Source organism: Strix uralensis, chromosome 25 (genome assembly GCF_047716275.1).
Source record: "Strix uralensis isolate ZFMK-TIS-50842 chromosome 25, bStrUra1, whole genome shotgun sequence".
In the NCBI taxonomy this organism is placed as follows: domain Eukaryota; kingdom Metazoa; phylum Chordata; class Aves; order Strigiformes; family Strigidae; genus Strix; species Strix uralensis.
Genome location: NC_133996.1, coordinates 2,269,515 through 2,286,536, shown reverse-complemented (window position 1 = coordinate 2,286,536; position 17,022 = coordinate 2,269,515). Strand labels below are relative to the sequence as shown.

The 17,022-nt window shown below is 61.1% G+C and overlaps 1 protein-coding gene across 1 annotated transcript; it reads right to left on the bottom strand.

The window, feature by feature from the left end:
- Nucleotides 1–1,937: 1,937 nt before the first annotated feature.
- On the bottom strand, nt 1,938–16,812 carry LOC141954649 (uncharacterized). Its single transcript, XM_074894363.1, has 7 exons — nt 16,529–16,812; nt 16,130–16,373; nt 15,152–15,487; nt 3,534–3,630; nt 2,583–2,744; nt 2,100–2,251; nt 1,938–2,021 (listed from the first exon to the last, which is right to left on the bottom strand). Exons 1-6 carry the CDS (start codon nt 16,810–16,812, stop codon nt 2,241–2,243), a joined length of 1,134 nt encoding a protein of 377 aa, XP_074750464.1. The 3' UTR covers nt 1,938–2,021; nt 2,100–2,240.
- Between the last annotated feature and the right edge of the window lie 210 nt (nt 16,813–17,022).

The following is a 17,022-nucleotide window of genomic DNA, read 5'->3' as shown; positions in this document are numbered from 1 at the left end:
CCCTGCACCAGCTCCATTGCCCTTCTCTGGACACGCTCGAGTCATTCAATGGCCTTTTTGGAGTGAGGGGCCCAAAACTGAACCCACTCATCGAGGGGCGGCCTCACCAGTGCCGAGCACAGGGGTCAGATCCCTTCCCTGTCCCTGCTGGCCACGCTAGTGCTGGTACAAGCCAGGATGCCATTGGCCTTCTTGGCCACCTGGGCACACTGCTGGCTCCTGTTCAGCCGGCTGAACACCCACGCACAGGAGCACCCACGCACACAGACACCCACCCACAGAAGCTCTCATGAACATGGTCACCCATGCTGACAGAGACCCACCATGTACATGGGTGTCCGTGCACACCAGCACCCACGCACACAGACACGCACGCACATGGACACCCACCCACAGGAGCACCCACCCGCAGGGACAGCCCTGCTGACAGACACCCACCAGGCACATGGGTGTCCCTGCACACCAGCACCCACGCACACAGACATGCACGCACACGAACACGCACGCACATGGTTGCCCACCCACCCACCGACACCCACCCACGGGATCACCCCTGAGCACGGCCCCCCACGCACTGACACCCACGTGTACAGCACCCACGCGCAGGGATGCCCGTACACGTGGGTGCTCCCCGCACAGAAGCACCCATGCACGCAGACCCCCACGCACATGGGTGCTCACGTGCACACGATGCTCCGTCAAGGACGGGGCTGGTCTCCACACCAAGGGCCATGCAGCGGGTGGCCTGACCCAAGAGCCTGGGGGTGGCCAGGGCCACCCTGGGGTGCTGGGGGCGGGTGCTGTTGGGCAGGGTGGCCCCTCATGTGGCCACCACCCGCTCTGTGGCCAGAGTGGACCGGGGCTTTGAGATTTATCTGCTGGTCCCACAGCGACAGCTATAGGTGACCATCCGGGATGGAGCAGGGTCCGGCACAACGGGCAACCACTCTGGCCACCCCTGGCCCAGGCAACCAGCCCCTGGCCTAGGTGGGATCTGGGCAGCCCAAGTCTTTCCTGGCCTCTCGCCTCCCCCAGCCCCTCTGTGCCCTGGCAGAGGGTCCCTGTCCCACCCACCAGCCGAAGTTTTGGGCAGCACGGTCAGAGCCTGGGAAAGCCCGACTCCATCTGTGCACATCCCCAAAGCGCCGCCGACCCGCCTGGCCCCGTTTGCTGCTGCTTCCCCGCCCTGAGCTTTCCCCAGGGACACGGTGGTGGGGGGATCCCAGGGCTGCGGGAGGGGAGCAGGCATGGGGACCCACGGGTGGCCCTGGCACAGGGGGCTGGGGATGCCCAAAATGGCACCACCCTGCTCACCCCCTCCGAAATCACCGGCACCCCCCTGTCCCCAGGAGCTGAGACCCCCGGGGCAGGGACCACCCTGGGGTGCTCCGCTCCTCAGTGGGACCCCTCAGCAAGGTGCTGGCTGCTGGGGGGGGCTTTGCTTAAGGGCTGGGGGGGCTGTTGGTGTTGTGCAGTGCTTCCCCCCCCCCCGCTCTTCTTGACAAAGGCTGTTGCCTCACCTAGGAAGAAAGGCCAGGAGACAGAGGTGGTACCCAAAACATCACAGTGAACACCACACTCAGCTAGAAACACCCGCGGGCTGCTCCTGCGACGAGGAGAAAGGCCCCCCCGGCGAACCCCTGTGCTCGGCTCTGCCAAATGCCCCAGAAGAAAAAATATTCCTCCCCCCCGAGGAGGCAAAAAAATCTGCCCCTCGGGTCCTCGCCCAGGGCGTGGGTGGGAATCACCCCTTCGTCACGGCAGGTCCCCGCCAGGCGATGCTCCCCCCATGGCGGGGGGGGGGATGACTCCCGACGGTCTCGCCGCAGTAGCACCGAGGAAAACCCAGCGGACTCCGGCTGTGCCAGGAAAGCTGGGCTGATGCTCCGCAGCCTCCTCTTTCCTCCGCTGGTCAGCAATGTCCCCCCCGGAGCGGGGTTAGGACGTGTCCTTCAGCTCGGGGCTGGGGGGCTGCGGAGGGGGCACCTCCGCCGAGGGTGACTGCATCTCCTGGGCGCTGCCTGCGAGTAGAGACGAGGGTATGAGCAACCCCGGTTCCCGCTCGCCCCACGTTGTCCTCGACCTTCCCCACCACCTACCTGCGTTCAGGGACATCTCGGCCAGCTTGAGGGGCAGGTCAGAGGGGCTGACGCCGGCCGGCGAGCCCAGGATGTCGGGCAGGGCATTGCGCCGGCCTGTTCTCCCAGAGGATGCGAAGTCCAGCACGGGTTCCACCTCGGTCATGCTAACCCTGGAGAGACACAGTCCCCCCCTCACCGTCAGTCCCTCTGAGCATACAGGGCAAAGGGGACCCGGCTGTGGTCCAGGCAGGATGCTCTGGTTCAGGGCAGGCAGCAGTCCCTGCCTGCAGCTGCCCCGGCGAGCAGGGCTGAGCCCTCTACAACCCCCTCTGCCCATCCTGACTGCAGGCTCTCCAGGAGCAAAGCCCACCCTGCCCATGGGACAGCCCCATCCCCAGGGTTGGCACCTCTGGGTGCTGTGAGCTCTGCTGGTCACTGCATCATGGAGGAAGGGGGGTCCTCAGGGGTCCCACCAGCACCCCCCACCCCCAGCAGCCTTACCGGGCACCCTCCAGCCTGGCCTGGCACTGCGTCTCCCCCGTGCCCAGGGTCCAACTCCGCTCCCTGGCCTGGCGGTTCCCCCTCCCGGCGTCTCCCAGCCAGCGAGGGACCCCACGAGAGAGAGAGATGGGGACTCCCGGCTGGGTCCCCTCTGGCTCTGACCTGGGGGGAGGCAGAGCAGGGGATCAGCAATGGGGCTGGTGCCAATGGGGTGTGAAGGAGGGAGCAGGGGGTGGGAGAGGCTGTGTCCCCATGCTGGGCACCCATAGCACCCAGCACCCTCCTCCCTGGGTGGCTGCACCAAGCCGGGCTGTGAAGGGCAGGGACCCCGCCTCATCCCCGGTGGGCAGGCAGGAGGAGGGGATGGCAGTGAGGGATGGATGGAGAGCAGGGGTGGGGACATGGAGGTGACACCCAGCTGGGAGGTGGGACAGCCAGGGAGGTGGAGAGGGCACAGCGGGACCAGCTGCAGTGCTAGGGACGAGGGCACATCGTCCCCAACCTGGGGACCCCACCATGTCCCTTGGAGAGCGGCTCTTGCTGAGCCAGGGCAGGCAGTGGCGATGCTGGGGTCCCCTCGAGAGGGGGGGGGGCTCTCCCGGGAAGCCCCGGCACCAGGCACCAGGGAGATCCCGCTGGCGTGGAGCAAGCCCTGGCACACGCTGCCTCTGGGACCTTGCCGGGGTGTTTGCTCAGTGCTGGTAAATGGTTTTGACTTTTGCAGAAGGGTTTTGCAGCTGCAGGCGGGGGGTGCCACAGAATTTTGCAGGGACAGGGTGGCCTCCGCCCTCCCCAAATCCCCTCTACCCACTCGTGGGGCGTAGGGACCCCCAAGCCATCACCCCAGCAGCCCCGTCCCCTCCAGGCCGGATGCTAGTGGCAATGCTGTGACTAGTGTCCCCAAGCTGGTGGCAGTGGGAGCTTGTTCTGTTGTGGGGGGCATGAACTCACCTGCGTCCCCCTGGGAATCACTCTCCAGCGGAGGACGAGCCAAGGTCCCCGAGTCCTTGGGCGCAGGCACCGAACTGAGCGAGACGAGTGACCCCGGCTGCGAGGAGGAGGAGAAATGAATCATTAACCTGGGAGGTGATTAGTCACGGGGCGGCTGCCCTGTGCGGGGCAGGACCCAGGCCCTTTTCAGGCGGGGAAACTGAGGCACGGAGCGAGGCCTGGGTGTGTGACAAGGGCAGGGTTGGTGGCCCCGTGAGCTGAGGCTGTGCTGTGGCAAAGACACAGCAGAGGAGCGATGTTACGGTGCTCTGGAGCTGCATGTGTTTGCGTGTGTGTTGGCACACATGTGTGCATTGGCACACGTGTGTGCATGTTTGCATGCATCACCTCTGGCTGGGCTGTTGCATATGAGTGTACATGTACATGCAGCTGGAGCTGAGCCCCGGGGTGGTGCCCTCTGGTACACATGTGCATGCATGGTGCCCCACGGCACACGTATGTGCATGCTTGGCATCCCTTGGCACATGTATGTGCATACATGGTGCATTGTAGCACATGTATGTGCATTCATGGCACCCCCAGCACATGCGTGTACATGCGTGGCACCCTCTGACACCCGTGTCTGCATGCCGTGGGCCCTGGATGCATGCCAGCACATGTATGCATGCCCGTGGCAGCGCGAGGGCTCCTGCCAGCTCCCATTAGTGCCGGTGCTGTGTCACCTCCAGGTCACAGAGTTTCTCGTCACACACCACATGTTCAAGTTCCCGTCCCTCATCCAGCACTGAGCGCCCCACAGCAACGTCTGCTGGCCCGGTGGGGGCCCTTGGTCCCACAGCCCCTGCTCTGGGCACCGGGACACAGGTGGGTGGCGTGGGGCATCTGTGATGGCACCGGAGTACCCACCACATCACCCTGGCAACCATTTGCTCTGCAGAGAGATCTGGGCAGGCTGGAGCGATGGGCTGAGGCCAACTGGGGGAGTTTCACTAAGGCCAAATGCCGGGTTCTGCCCTTGGGCCACAACAACCCCCAGCCGGGCTACAGGCTTGGGGAGGAGTGGCTGGAGAGCTGCCAGTCAGAGAGGGACCTGGGGGGGATTGGTAATGAGCCAGCAGTGTGCCCAGGTGGCCAAGAAGGCCAATGGCATCCTGGCTTGTATCAGCAACAGCGTGGCCAGCAGGGACAGGGAAGGGATCTGACCCCTGGGCTCGGCACTGGTGAGGCCGCCCCTCGATGAGTGGGTTCAGTTTTGGGCCCCTCACTCCAAAAAGGCCATTGAATGACTCGAGCGTGTCCAGAGAAGGGCAACGGAGCTGGTGCAGGGTCTGGAGCACAGGTCTGATGGGGAGCGGCTGAGGGAACTGGGGGAGTTTAGTCTGGAGAAGAGGAGGCTGAGGGGAGACCTCATGGCCCTCTGCAACTCCCTGAAAGGAGGGTGCAGAGAGGGAGGAGGAGTCTCTTGAGCCAAGGACCCAGCGCCAGGACAAGAGGGAATGGCCTCAAGCTGCGCCAGGGCAGGGTCAGACTGGCTCTTAGGAAGGATTTCTTTGCAGAAGGGGTTGTTGGGCGTTGGAATGGGCTGCCCAGGGCAGGGGGGGAGTCCCCATCCCTGGAGGGGTTGAAGAGTCAGGTTGACCCAGCGCTGAGGGATCTGGTGGAGTTGGGAACGGTCAGGGTGAGGTTCATGGTTGGGCTGGAGGAGCTTCAAGGGCTTTTCCAACTGAGACAATTCTGTGATTCTGTGAGCCGGGGGTCACACGCCTGGCGTGCAGGATGCACAAGCACACGTATATACACTCATGTTCACACACACACACGTGCACAAATCATGCCCGCACACATGGAACCATGCAGATGCCCATGTGCAGGCATGCCTACAAGGGTCCATGCACAGGTGCGCATGCACGTTTGCTTAGACACGACTGCAGGTGTGCACACACACTGCACACGGACAGACAGACAGACTCTGCACATCCAGCAAGACAGGAGCCCTGCAGGGCGGGCTCAGAGCTGCTTCCCAGCAGCCCCAACAGCTCCTGCTGGCTCCAGTGCTGGAGAAGTAGGCAAAGAACAGCCGTCAGGACTGGGCTGGATCCTGCCCAGCTCCTTCCTGCAGCTCACCACCTTCAGGGCCACCCGGGATGAGGTGCCTGGGACATGGGCAGGGGTTGCACCCCGTGTGCTCACCCAGCACACCAAAAAGGCGAGCAGAGAGATCAGGACTTTCATGCTGGCACAGACAGAAGAGCCACCAGGACCCTGGAGGGAACCAAAACCCCTGGGGGGTTGTCATGGGACGGGGGGAAGCCTGAGCACTCCTGAGCAGCATCACCATCACGAGGAGCCTTTCGGGCTGTCCCCCTGCACCCCTGGGCTCCCTTGGGAGCAAGGTGCCAATACCTGCACCATGCCAAGCCCTGCTGTGTCCTCGCGGTGCCACGGGCAGCAAATACAAACCCAACTCCAGGCAAATAACGTTGCATAAACCCTGGGCCTCCGCCCAGTGAGCAGAGATTTCCCCCTCTAAGCAGGGACAGTTTCTGGGAGGCTTAACATGGTCTCAACTTAAAAGCTTCTGGAGTCACATAGAAGGTCCCTGGGGCTGCTGGCTCCTGCTTTAATGCTCCTAATGGGATATGGGAGGGTAGGGCAGAAATAAACCTTAATCACTCCTGGAGATGGGCTGCAGTGGAAGATACTGGGAAGAGGTGGAGGGAGGACGTGGCACTGGGAAGTCAAGTCCCTCAGGAATGGAGCCAGCCCCACCATGGCAGAAGCTGCCTTTTGCACAGAGGCCATCAGGAGAACAGAAAATATCCTACATGGCCATATCCAGGCTGGGTTGTCACGAAACCTCAGGCATCTTCATGCAACACAACATTGTCCCAACAAGAGACCCCCTCAGGTCTCCGACCTTGTGGTGCTGCTGAGCTCTGATGCTCTTGTGTCATGTGGGTGAGAACCGTGGGCACACGCTGAGCTGCTTGGTACGGGGTGGGGATGCTCAGTAGCATAATTTGGCTGCATTAAAGCACAATAGAGGAAGGTGATGGTCTGGCTGAAGGTCAGCGAGTGAAATGCAAAGTAATCACGAGATGAAGGAGAAGTGAGATTTTGCCACCCCAGTGCAGCCGGGATGTGCTACTCCCCATCTTGTGCTGCTGCAGATCCCCGCCCTATGCCCACTGCCAAGGCTGCCCGGGTAGCTTGTGCAGGATCAGACCTTGTCTCTGGTGTCCAAGCTCCCTGCGGGATGTTCTGCTGCAGGAGACATCTCCTAAGCCCCGTTTTGGGTGCTGCCCCACTGCCTGCCTTTGACATTTGGGTACAAACCCCAAGGCTGGAGCAGCCCAGGGAGCTCCTGTACCTGCAGGCAGTGGGAGGAAGGGCTCCTGCCCCAGTCCCTGCTCCCTGCTCGCCTGGTCTTTGCTCCAAACCTCCTCATCCAAGCCCAAAAAAGCCAAAATCCATGGCTTGTAAAGGAGGTGCTACAGCTGGACCCCTCTGCTGAGACCCAGAGCACCAGCCCTGGGAGGGAGAGTGGTTTGGGGTGAGGAGCACCCAACCTCCTCTTCCTTCTCCTTCCTTATCATCCTTCTCTCCCAGCCTTGGGCCAGGGAAGCTGCAGGATGGACCCAGCCAAGGGACTGACCTGGCTTGGAAACAGCCACCCCTTTCCCTACCACTCGCAGGCAGGTACGGGCAGGGACACGCTCCGGCCACCCCGTGCCAGACCTGGGCTTTGCCCTCGATGGGAGAAAACCAGCCTAGGGCATCAGGAGGAGCTTGGGCCTGTCCTGTGAGGCTTTGAGTAGGATGGGCAGCAGGGTTTGGTGGTGGATGTGGACGTCTTCCCTCTGACGTGGCTCGAAGGTTTGACCTAATCTCCCATTTCCCTGGATATAAAAGCCCTGGAGGCAGGAAGATGTTGAATGGGCAGAGGAAGGTGTGAGAGCAGCCAAAGAGACTGAGGGTTCAGCTCAGGGTCAGACACCTCCATGGGCAACATGACCATGAATCCTCCCCAGTGATGGGGGCAGGGATGTCCCCTCTAACACAACAATTTGGGGTGCCAGGGGGTGGGAGGGAGCAGACCACGCTCATGGTCTCACCTAAAGTATCATCCATGGCTGCTGCTGGAGCCAGTGCCCGGAGCATGGGGGGCCACAGGACGTCTCACGGTCCCCACCATGGTCACACCATTCCCCCTCCCAGGGCACATCAACCAGACATGCTCTGGGATGTTTAAGACCGGGGAGATGTTGCAACAATGGCTGTAAAATTCTGTTAAGGATTCATTTAACCATAGGCATAAGGATTTGCTTCTTCAGCTTCAAAGTGGTTGATGGGTTGTTAGCTAATTTGGAAGTGTGGGTTTGGACCATTTAATGTTCTTGGCTTTCTTTATAACGGGGTTCTTCATGCTCATTTAAATCGATGTGTCTGTGTCATGCCCTGCCGATGACAGGCTGGGAAACGCTGCAGCCCAGCACAAACCCTCTGAAAATCCACCGGCAACCCCACGACATTGATGTTATTAAGAGACGAAGAAAGTGATGAAAAATGGGAAGGATTTACCAAAGCATAACTATAACGTTGAATTAAATGAGCATTGCAAGCTGGGAAGGAAAGAGCTGCCCCGGATCAGAAAAAGATGAGAGCATCATCCAGGAAAATCAACTATGAGTCCTCACGGGAGGAAAATCCAACGGGGCTGATTTAACCAGAGACCAACAACCACCAGACAGACCAAGCAGCCCCTGGAGCCTGGAACAGCAGATGGCAATAATTAAACACAGGATAAAATCTGGAGAGCTGAGAGATCTCCCACAGAGGCAGCAGGTTTGGTCCCAGTGGTTTCGTCTCGAGGGACGCGGCTGCAGGCAGCAGCATTCCTGCCTGACGTAGCGGCAGCGCTGCCGGTGCCGGAGCCCAGGAGATGCTGAGCAGGCACCCGCTGCCACGTCGAAATGGGCTTCATCAGCTGTCAGCAGCCCATAAACAGCTCCCAGGATCCAGGTGAGAGGGAAGGATGGGAATAAATATTGTCCCAAACTCATTATCTCCAGGGCAGGGGGAGAAAATGAGAAGGGAAAAGGCTCCAGTGATGTTGGTTGGTGCAGGAATATTTAACATGGAGATGCAGAGCCACACAGAGAACAGGTTTTGCTTCAAGCCCAGAGCACGGGAAAGTCTCAACCCAAGTGCCTCGAGAAGATGATCCCTCCTGGAGGTGGTGCTGGGAGGGAAGCAGCTGCCAGTGCCTGCCCGCGGGGGGATGCTGGCACCCCGCTGCCTGCACCCCACTGCCTGCCCTCGGCAGCGAAACTTCTCCGACCACGGACCAGCACTTCTGTCCCTAAATGACCAGGTTTCCAGGCAGGCTGGGAAGGTGCCTGGGCCAGCTCGGATCCTGCCCGGCACCTTTCGAGTGACAGTGACACAGCACGGAGTGAAGCAGCTCAGCGACCCCAGCGAACCTGTGCCTGGATGCTCAGAGCATCACTGAGTTCTCACACTGTTTTTTCTCCCATTTTTCCCTGGCTTCTCCTCGCTGTGCAGCCTCAGCTCCTCCCCAAAGCTTTGAGGAATCATTCCAGCAGGTTTTCAGAGAGGAGCTTACACTGGCAGCTCCCCAGATCCCTGTCCCAGCCTGAGAAGGTCCGGCACATCCCGGTACCCATGGGGTTGGCCCCTCCACTTTCCAGCAAACGCCATTGCCCAAAAGGCATCGAACACGTGGGCTCCCACCGCCTCCCCTCCCTGCTGAGCAGCGGATCTTCCTCGTTAGACTAATGTACTTACAGCACTAATTCTCGTTACCCTCTAAGCCCCTTCCTGTTTTGTCCTGCTTTTCACTTTGACCTTCCTCCCTGCTCATGCACACCCAGCCTCGCAGCCTGACCTGCTTTCCGTCTTCTCCACGGTTTCTGCTCGTGCTTGGATTGCCACGTCCATTGGTTTGGGGCACGTTGAAGTGTCTCTTCCAACCCTCCATCATCCTGACATCCCTCTTCTCCCCTTCCCCCGCTCCCTTCCTGGTCCCCATCACTGCCCTGCAGGTGGGCAGGACCAGGTCTACGCTCAGTCCCATCCCTGCTCATACCCCAGTCCTGACTTATTCCACCCCACTCCTGGCTTATTCCACCCCAGTCCTGATTTATTCCACCCAAACCTCTCCCTGGGTTACAAGGATGCTTTTAAAGATCATCTTTCACTTGCCTTTATTCACCCTCTCCTTCCTTTTTTGCGTGCTTTAGAGCTGACTTATATTTTTAGGATTTTTTCTCCAGCTGTGGGACTTAGAAATTTCTTTTTCACGCTAAAACCTGAGACGTGTCCTAGCTAATACAAGCTTGGACTGAACACAAAGGCTTCCCTTCCCTGGCTCTGTGTGGGGCTCATCCAGACTTGTTAGATATTGCTGACTAAATTCCCGTTCAAGGCAAAGACTGAGAATGAAGGACTCTGAAATGGGAGACTTCATTCCCCGTAATTCCTGGACGCCAACGGGGAGACAAGCACAAGAGGTGGGTTTTGCTGCTGAAATCCATAGGATGGAGTCACTGGGAGAAACGAAAGGTGCATTATTGCTCCATCAGTCCCGGTCTTATGCTTGGGGACGATGGCAGAGTTCAGCTCTGTTTAATACCCTCACAAAAGCCAGGAAAAAAAAAAAAAAAAAATCCAACCTGAGTCTCTCCAGACAGGATTTCAGGCTATTTGTATAAACTGTCACTTTGGTTTATAATGCTGCAAACACAAATCAGAGCAAGTCCTGCTCGAGGGTAAGAGCAAAACCAGCTCATGTGCTCACTGACATCCCAACCTAAAGTTTCCCCGAGCATCTGCAGGGCAAACCCAAACGCAGCCCACCCAAATCTGGGTGCCTCCAGACCTCGAGGTGCTCACCACCGTGCCCTGCATCACGGCTTGGTTTCCCCAAAGGGTAGTGGCCACGGAGAAAATCCTCTTTTGATCCTGCAGACCTGGATTGGGCCAGGAAAGAACGTTCTGGAGGACTTGGCAGTTTAATCCCAATACAGCCCTGCTGAACACAGCATCTCCTACAAGTCCATACATTGATAAAACCGAGGCATCTTTTCCTGCGGGAGCAGCACATGGGGCATCCCCGAAAGCACCACGGAAACCTGAATGTGTGATGCCCTCTGGACCATCCTAATTTAATTCCTGGACAAGCCTGAGTTGCTCTTATTAAAGAGCAAAGCACTAAAAGCTCAGCAGACAGAGGCACAGGGACGTAAGCTGACAGCACAGCATCACTGCTGCGCTTTGTCAGAGACTTACCCTGTACCCAAAAGCTCCCAAAACGCTGGTGCAGGAGGGAGGAGATGGATAAACCTCAGCTGCGTTTGCTGTGGGATGTGCACCAGGCCCTGCCCACCCGGAGAGGGAGTAGCCGTATCCCATGTCCTCTTCTCCATCCTCCCAGAGCCTGGGGCTCCCAGCCCAGCGCACATCACTGCTTCCCATCCCACCCAACCTCTCCTGGGTTCCCCATTCTTCCCTGGGAAATTTAGAGAGGAAAATTTTTCCTTCACTTTGTGCTAATAACAAGAATCTCCAGCTTTTACCATCATACAGAGCAGGGCTCCTGTTCCACCGCAGCCGGGAGGTGTGAGGTCCCTGTGCAAAGATGCTGGCAGGGATGGAGCTGCTTTGCAACATGGCAACCCCGAGGAAGGAGCCGGCAGCTCCCTCGTGGGGTCTGACACACGGGCTGGGCAAAGCACTGGAGTGGGAGCAGCTCTGGGACAGCACAACCATCCCATCCCTGCGCCGCAGCCACCACCCACCCCGCCAGCCCGCCCGCTCATCGGCATTAGGAAGATGAAAAGCACCCAAAAAATCACCAGCGATGTTCCGGTCATGGCTATTTCCTGTGGGAACGTGGCACATCCTTAGGGCCGGCCGTGCCGGCAGCTCCTGGCTTCCTGGTGCCAGTGGGGAGGTGACAACTACGTGACCCAGCTCAGCACCACCACGCAGGAGGACGCATCCAGCACGAGCACAGCAGTGAGCCAGACCCCCACCCACACACCGGTTTGGGTGCTGATTGGGATCACCCATGAAACAGCAGCTCCCCTGGCTCACACCCATCCCCCTGCCCATGCGTGAGCAGCCTGGACCGTGGGCTTGTGTCCCCTGCCCAGACCTCCCAGAGGGGAGATGCTGTCCCGCATCCCAGGGGGCATGGATGGAGGGATCCCACCATATCCCAGGGAGGGATGGAGGGAGGGATCCCACTGCATCCCAGGAGGGATGGAGGCTGCTCCAGCCACTCCCAAGCCAGCCAGGTGTTTGCCAGCCTGTGGGCTGTGACCTCTTCCAGGGCTTGTGAGCATCCCTGCTGACATCCCCATCGGTGAATTACCTTTAATTGCTGGTGTGGTGGGAGAAGAAGAGGAATTTTTCCCTGGGGGGTTCGGGTGCCCATCAGGGACCCCGCAAGGGTGCTGGGTGCTGTGTGGGAGGGCTGAGCCTGTCTTTTCTGTGCTCCTCACCCCATGGGTCTGCTCTCAGTCCCATCATCTACATTCAGGTCCTTTTCCAGTCCAAGGCGGGAAATACAACAGCCCCTTTTGCATGGGGATGATGGAAACCCACCTGCAGCCCTCACGGAGAGGGACCTGGCCTCACGGGTAAATCAGCACTTGCTCCTGTAGCCAAGGAAGGTAAACAGGAGCTTCCCCTACCACGCGTCTCTGTTGCAAAGCAGGTGATCTAATGGGAGGTAATTACGATGATTGAGCCCTGGGTAATACAACTCCCACCATAACCTTTAGTTAGCTGCTCTGACGATGGCACAAACTATAATTTTGCATAATAAACGTGTCACCCACATCTAAATCAGTTTCATTCTTTAGGATTTGCAGGTTCCCTCCTCCCTAAATGGCTCTTCATCAGCTGCTCCAGCCTGAGCATCTTGGGTGGGAGCTGATGAACCCGATCGAGTCGATGGGGACAGAGACGGGGACATTCTGGATTCTCCGGGCTGCAGGTGCGGAGCGCGTGGGTGAGCACCACGGCGCAGGGATTTGTGCCAGGGGGAACCCAGAGAGCTGTGAGGATGCTGCTACATGGACCACGGGCTGCTTGGGGCAGGGGCTGGGAGATCCGTGGTGCGCAGGGTGCCAGCTGGGTGCCACCAAGAGCGTGCTGGGCTGTGCCAAGCCGGGAGTGCCGTGGGCTGGGTGGCATGAGGCAGCAGGCGTTTCTGAAATGGCCCGGGCTCGGCTGTGCACTGTGGGAGCCTCTTCACCCACCTCCCGGTGTTGGGGGTGTTTGTCAGCTCCTGTCCTGCCACAGTCGGGGTGGGGGGAGCGATACTCTGTGTCGCGCATCCCACAGCACTGCGTTAGTGCTCGCACCACATCCAGGGACACGCAGGGACCCCCCTGTTCACCACCTCCAGGGTTCCTTTCCCCCAGGTCCCCACCTCCCTGGTGAATCCACAGACTGATGCTGGGGGATACTGGTCCCACCACAAAGGCTGGACCGGTCACACCAAGGAGAGCCCAGATCAGCCTGTGGGTGCTCCTGCATCCATCTGGGTACAGTGGAGGGGGCAGCAGGTGCCCCGGGGAAGCGGCACTGAGTTTGGAAGAAGCTCCCCAGCTCTGCCAAAGCAGCAGGACATCTGCAAGCACCCGGATAATTAATTTTGGGGAGTGGAGCCAGCTGACAGCTTCCCAGGCCACGTGCTGCAGCTGGTACCTCCGGCTCCCTGGGGAGCCCCCGGCATGTGCTTCCCCCCAGGTCCCTGGCAGCCGACAGATTTTCTCCTTCCCACTGCAACTCATCCAAGAAGGGAGGTGGAAATCTTCCAGGGTGTCCTGCTCCCCAGGCAGCATTCCCTCGGGAGGGACCGATGGGCCTCCCCCGTGGCGAGGCCTTGCATGGAGGCGATCCAGATGTTTTCCCTCATCCCTGCATGGATGTTGGGAGCATCGTCGGGATTCCCTGACACGGTGGCTGTCACAGCACCTTCCCTGCCACCCAGTGACACCCGCCTGGCCCCTGGGGAGCTGGCAGGGAAGGGACCGAAAGGTGAGGAGGGAAGCAGGCTCCCTAGGATCAGAGGCACGGTCTGAAATCCCCAGCCCTGATGGAGCAGAGCTGGATCCATCGCCCCGTGGCTGAGCCAGGCACCAGAACCTCTCGCCCGAGGAGCCAAGGTCGGAGCAGGGCTGTGGCCCCCGTCCCCATTCTCTGTGGTGCCATGTCCCCGCAGGTGACCAGAGGACCCTGTCCTGCAAGGGAGCGCAGGGCCAGGTCAGGAATGGGTGCCAGATCTTCGCTGGCTGAACCAGGAGCTGAACCCCAAGGCTTCCCCCAAGGGTGGTGGCAGCCACAGCCACCCACAGCCTCCCGCCCAGCATCCCCCAGCTCCCGGCCACCTCCCCCTCTGCCTCCCAGTATCCCACTCCAGGCAGAAACACTGTGACTCCCCCAATTTGAAAAAGTCAGGAGAACCTGGCTCTGCCACCACCTTTCCCCCTCCAAACCCTCCTGCTTCTTGCGGGGAGATGCTGCTGAGCAGATAAAGGGTGGAGACAGTGGTAGGGCCATTCCCCCCACCTTATACCTGCCATCTCTCCTGCCCAGCTGTGACAAGGGGGGACATCCCAGGAGGAGTCCAGGCAGCCGTCTGTGACAGCAAGGGTTGAGGTGTCCCTTGCTGGACAGCCCCAAGGTCATGGGCTGTGAGTATTTGGGGTGAGCACAGGACATCCTGCCTCTGCCACCTCCTCAGTGGCACTGCCACCCAGCCAGGGGACAGGAGCCAGCTCCGGGGACCAGAAGGACCCAATCCAAGCATCTGCGGGGGCAACCTGCCAAAACAAAGCCCTGAAGGCAGCGAGGAGGGGTTGTCCCTCGGGAAGCCCTTTCCTCCTGAGAGGATGCCACCGAGGAGGAGGCACACGACAAGTGTGTCCCCCGCACGGAGCGGTGCTCAGCCCCACGCTGGGTCTCGCTGGGGTCTCACTGCCTGGGACCCCCACAGCTCCCTGGGCCCAAGGAGCTCTAATCTGGGAAGCTGAGGGCTGGAGCTGGGGAGACTGGGGAGGCTGCGGTAGCTGAGATGAAGACAGGGCAGGGTGGAATGTGGAGGGAGCAGTGGGGACTCCAGGACCTGGCAGGGAGGAGGGGGCAGGGGGTGAGTGGGGCAGGAGTGGGTGCCAGGATGGGACAGAGGTGACACCATGGGGGTTGATCTGAAGTGCCCGCCCTGAGATGGATGAGCCTTGCTCGGTGCCCAACCGCTGCTCACCCGATCCTGTCCCCAGTGGGATGGACCCGGCCCCCCCCAAACCCTCGAGAGACACCCCACCGCCCTGCTCAGCACCGCAGCCTGCCGCAAACTTTCATCCCCCTCCCCAAAACGTGTCTGTCCCCCAAGGCCACCGCCATCTCCTGAGCCTCCTGCCTCGCCACCCTCCCTCTGCTCCCGTGCGCTGCCGTGGGTGGGCACCCGCTTCCCAGGGCGGGCACCTGGTCCCCAGCACCCGCGGGCACCGGGCATCCAGCGCCGTGGCCCAGGGCCTCGGTGCGACCATGTCACCCGCCCCCCCCGCCCGCCAGCGGCTCACCTGGGCTCCGCGGAGCCGCTGCCAGCGGCGATACCGATGCCGCTGCCGGTACCGGTGTCGATGCCGGTGCTGGTGTTGATACCGACGCCGGTGTCGATGCTGATGCCAGTTGTGGATGCCGATGTCGGGGTCGATGTTGATGCCGCCGGTGCCGGTGCCGGTGCCGGTGCCGGTGCCAGCCGGGCGGGCCGGGGGAAGGATGCTCCGCGCTCGGCAGGAGCCCCGGGGAAGCCTCCGGCTCTCAGGCAGCCCCTGGGGCACCCGGGGCCGAGCCGCCCGCCGCCGCCCGCCCAGCGCCGCCGCTCCCCGCCGCTCCCCCCGCCCGCCCGGCCCACGCTCCGCGCGGGGGGGACCCACCCGCCCGCCCCCCCCCCTCCCCGCCGCCGCCCCGCCCGCCGCCTCCCCCCGCCGCCGGGCCCTGCCGGGGGCTGCCGGAGCCGCTCCCCCGGGCCCCCCCATCCCCGCCGCCTGCCCGCCGGGGACCGACCCCCCCCTGCTCCGCCGGGGCCACGCCGCAGCCCCCCCGGCCCGGATTTGGGGGCTGCCCGCCGCGGGGATGGCAGCGTCCCCTGTGTGTCCCCCCCGCTGATACAATTGAGGGAGGGTGGGGGGCTGTGGCATCGCCCTCCCCGGGGTTCCATCTCCCCCCCATAAGCCTCGATACGACGTTGCCCTGCGATGCACTGGGTGGACCCACCAGCCTGGGCAGGGGGCTCGTAGCCCAGCGTGGCCAGCAGCTCCGCTCAGGCCAGGAGCCCAGCCAGCCCGCTCAGAAAAACGTGCAAATTTCTTCTGAATTAAGGTCCCTGGCTGCAGCCCTGGGGAAGGAGCCCCATGGTCCTCGCGGGGGGGGGGTGAGGAGGGCTCAGCTTGCCTGTGGGGACAGCTTGGCCCCAACCCACACACCTCCCTGCGCATTTATTTCAGCCAAAAATAATTGCCAGGCTCAAAATCTTTAGAAAAAATAAGTAGCTGTACCCCTGTGGCATGTAGTACCCGGTGGGGGGGGGGGGGGGGGGGGGGGTAGGTGGGTGGGTGGGCTGGGAGACCCTGGATCCAGCGGGTAAATCCACCTGATGGTGTCACAACCCCACGTTCTGCCCAACACAAGGACTGTCCTCGCTGCAGGAGGACGCTGGGCAGAGCCTGGGCACAGAGCTGATGCACCATCTCGTTGGCCCAGGCTGCTCCTGACCTGCCACCAGCATCTCCTCGAGAGGGGCTGCGGCCAACACCGAGTATGTGTGATGGGGGTTCCCCCCCCGCACCCCTCAGCTGGATCAGAACAGTGAGGGAGGGGAGAGGCAGCGATGAACAGAGCTGCCCCATGGGTGAATGAAAAGCAATCCAAATTTGCACTCAGGAAGAGTAACCCACCTCCTCGGGCTGCCGTTGGCTCTCCTACCTGTGTGTGCCGCTGGGAAACAGAGTGATTTTGGTGAAAAGCTCCAAAATGTCCCCTCCTGGCTCTCAAGGTGGATGTCACCAGGGCTGGGGAAGCGGGGCACGCTTTTGGGAGGGTACCCCCCTGGGTGACGGAGTCCCTGCTCCCCTGGCCCTGCACGGGGTTCCCAGCAGGAGAGGGGCTGGGGGCTCTGCCCAACCTCCTCTCCCTGCTGATGGCGAGGGGTGATGCTCAGCACCCGGAGCAGGGTGCCCATCCTGTCCCTTCCCTGGAGGGGCTCAGCACCGCACGGGGCTCGTGGGCCCAGGGCTCAGCCGGGCCCAGCAGAGGTTGCTGACTCGGGAAGGGCGATGCTCTCCTGACCTCTGCACCGACCAGCGAGACAAATTCGCATGTGCCTCTCCGTGCCAGGGCTGTAGAGGGACGAGAGCCGCTGAAGCAGCCAGGATTTGGCTGGTCTCAGCCT

What these genes read in the sequence shown, in the direction of transcription:
- LOC141954649 (XM_074894363.1), bottom strand. Translation starts at nt 16,812, where the DNA reads ATGGGCACCCTGCTCCGGGTGCTGAGCATCACCCCTCGCCATCAGCAG. An exon ending in GCCAACGGCAGCCCGAGGAG is followed by an intron (nt 16,374 to 16,528) that starts GTGGGTTACTCT and finishes TGTTGGCCGCAG; the next exon opens with CCCCTCTCGAGGAGATGCTG. An exon ending in GGGTACTACATGCCACAGGG is followed by an intron (nt 15,488 to 16,129) that starts GTACAGCTACTT and finishes CCCCGCGCGGAG; the next exon opens with CGTGGGCCGGGCGGGCGGGG.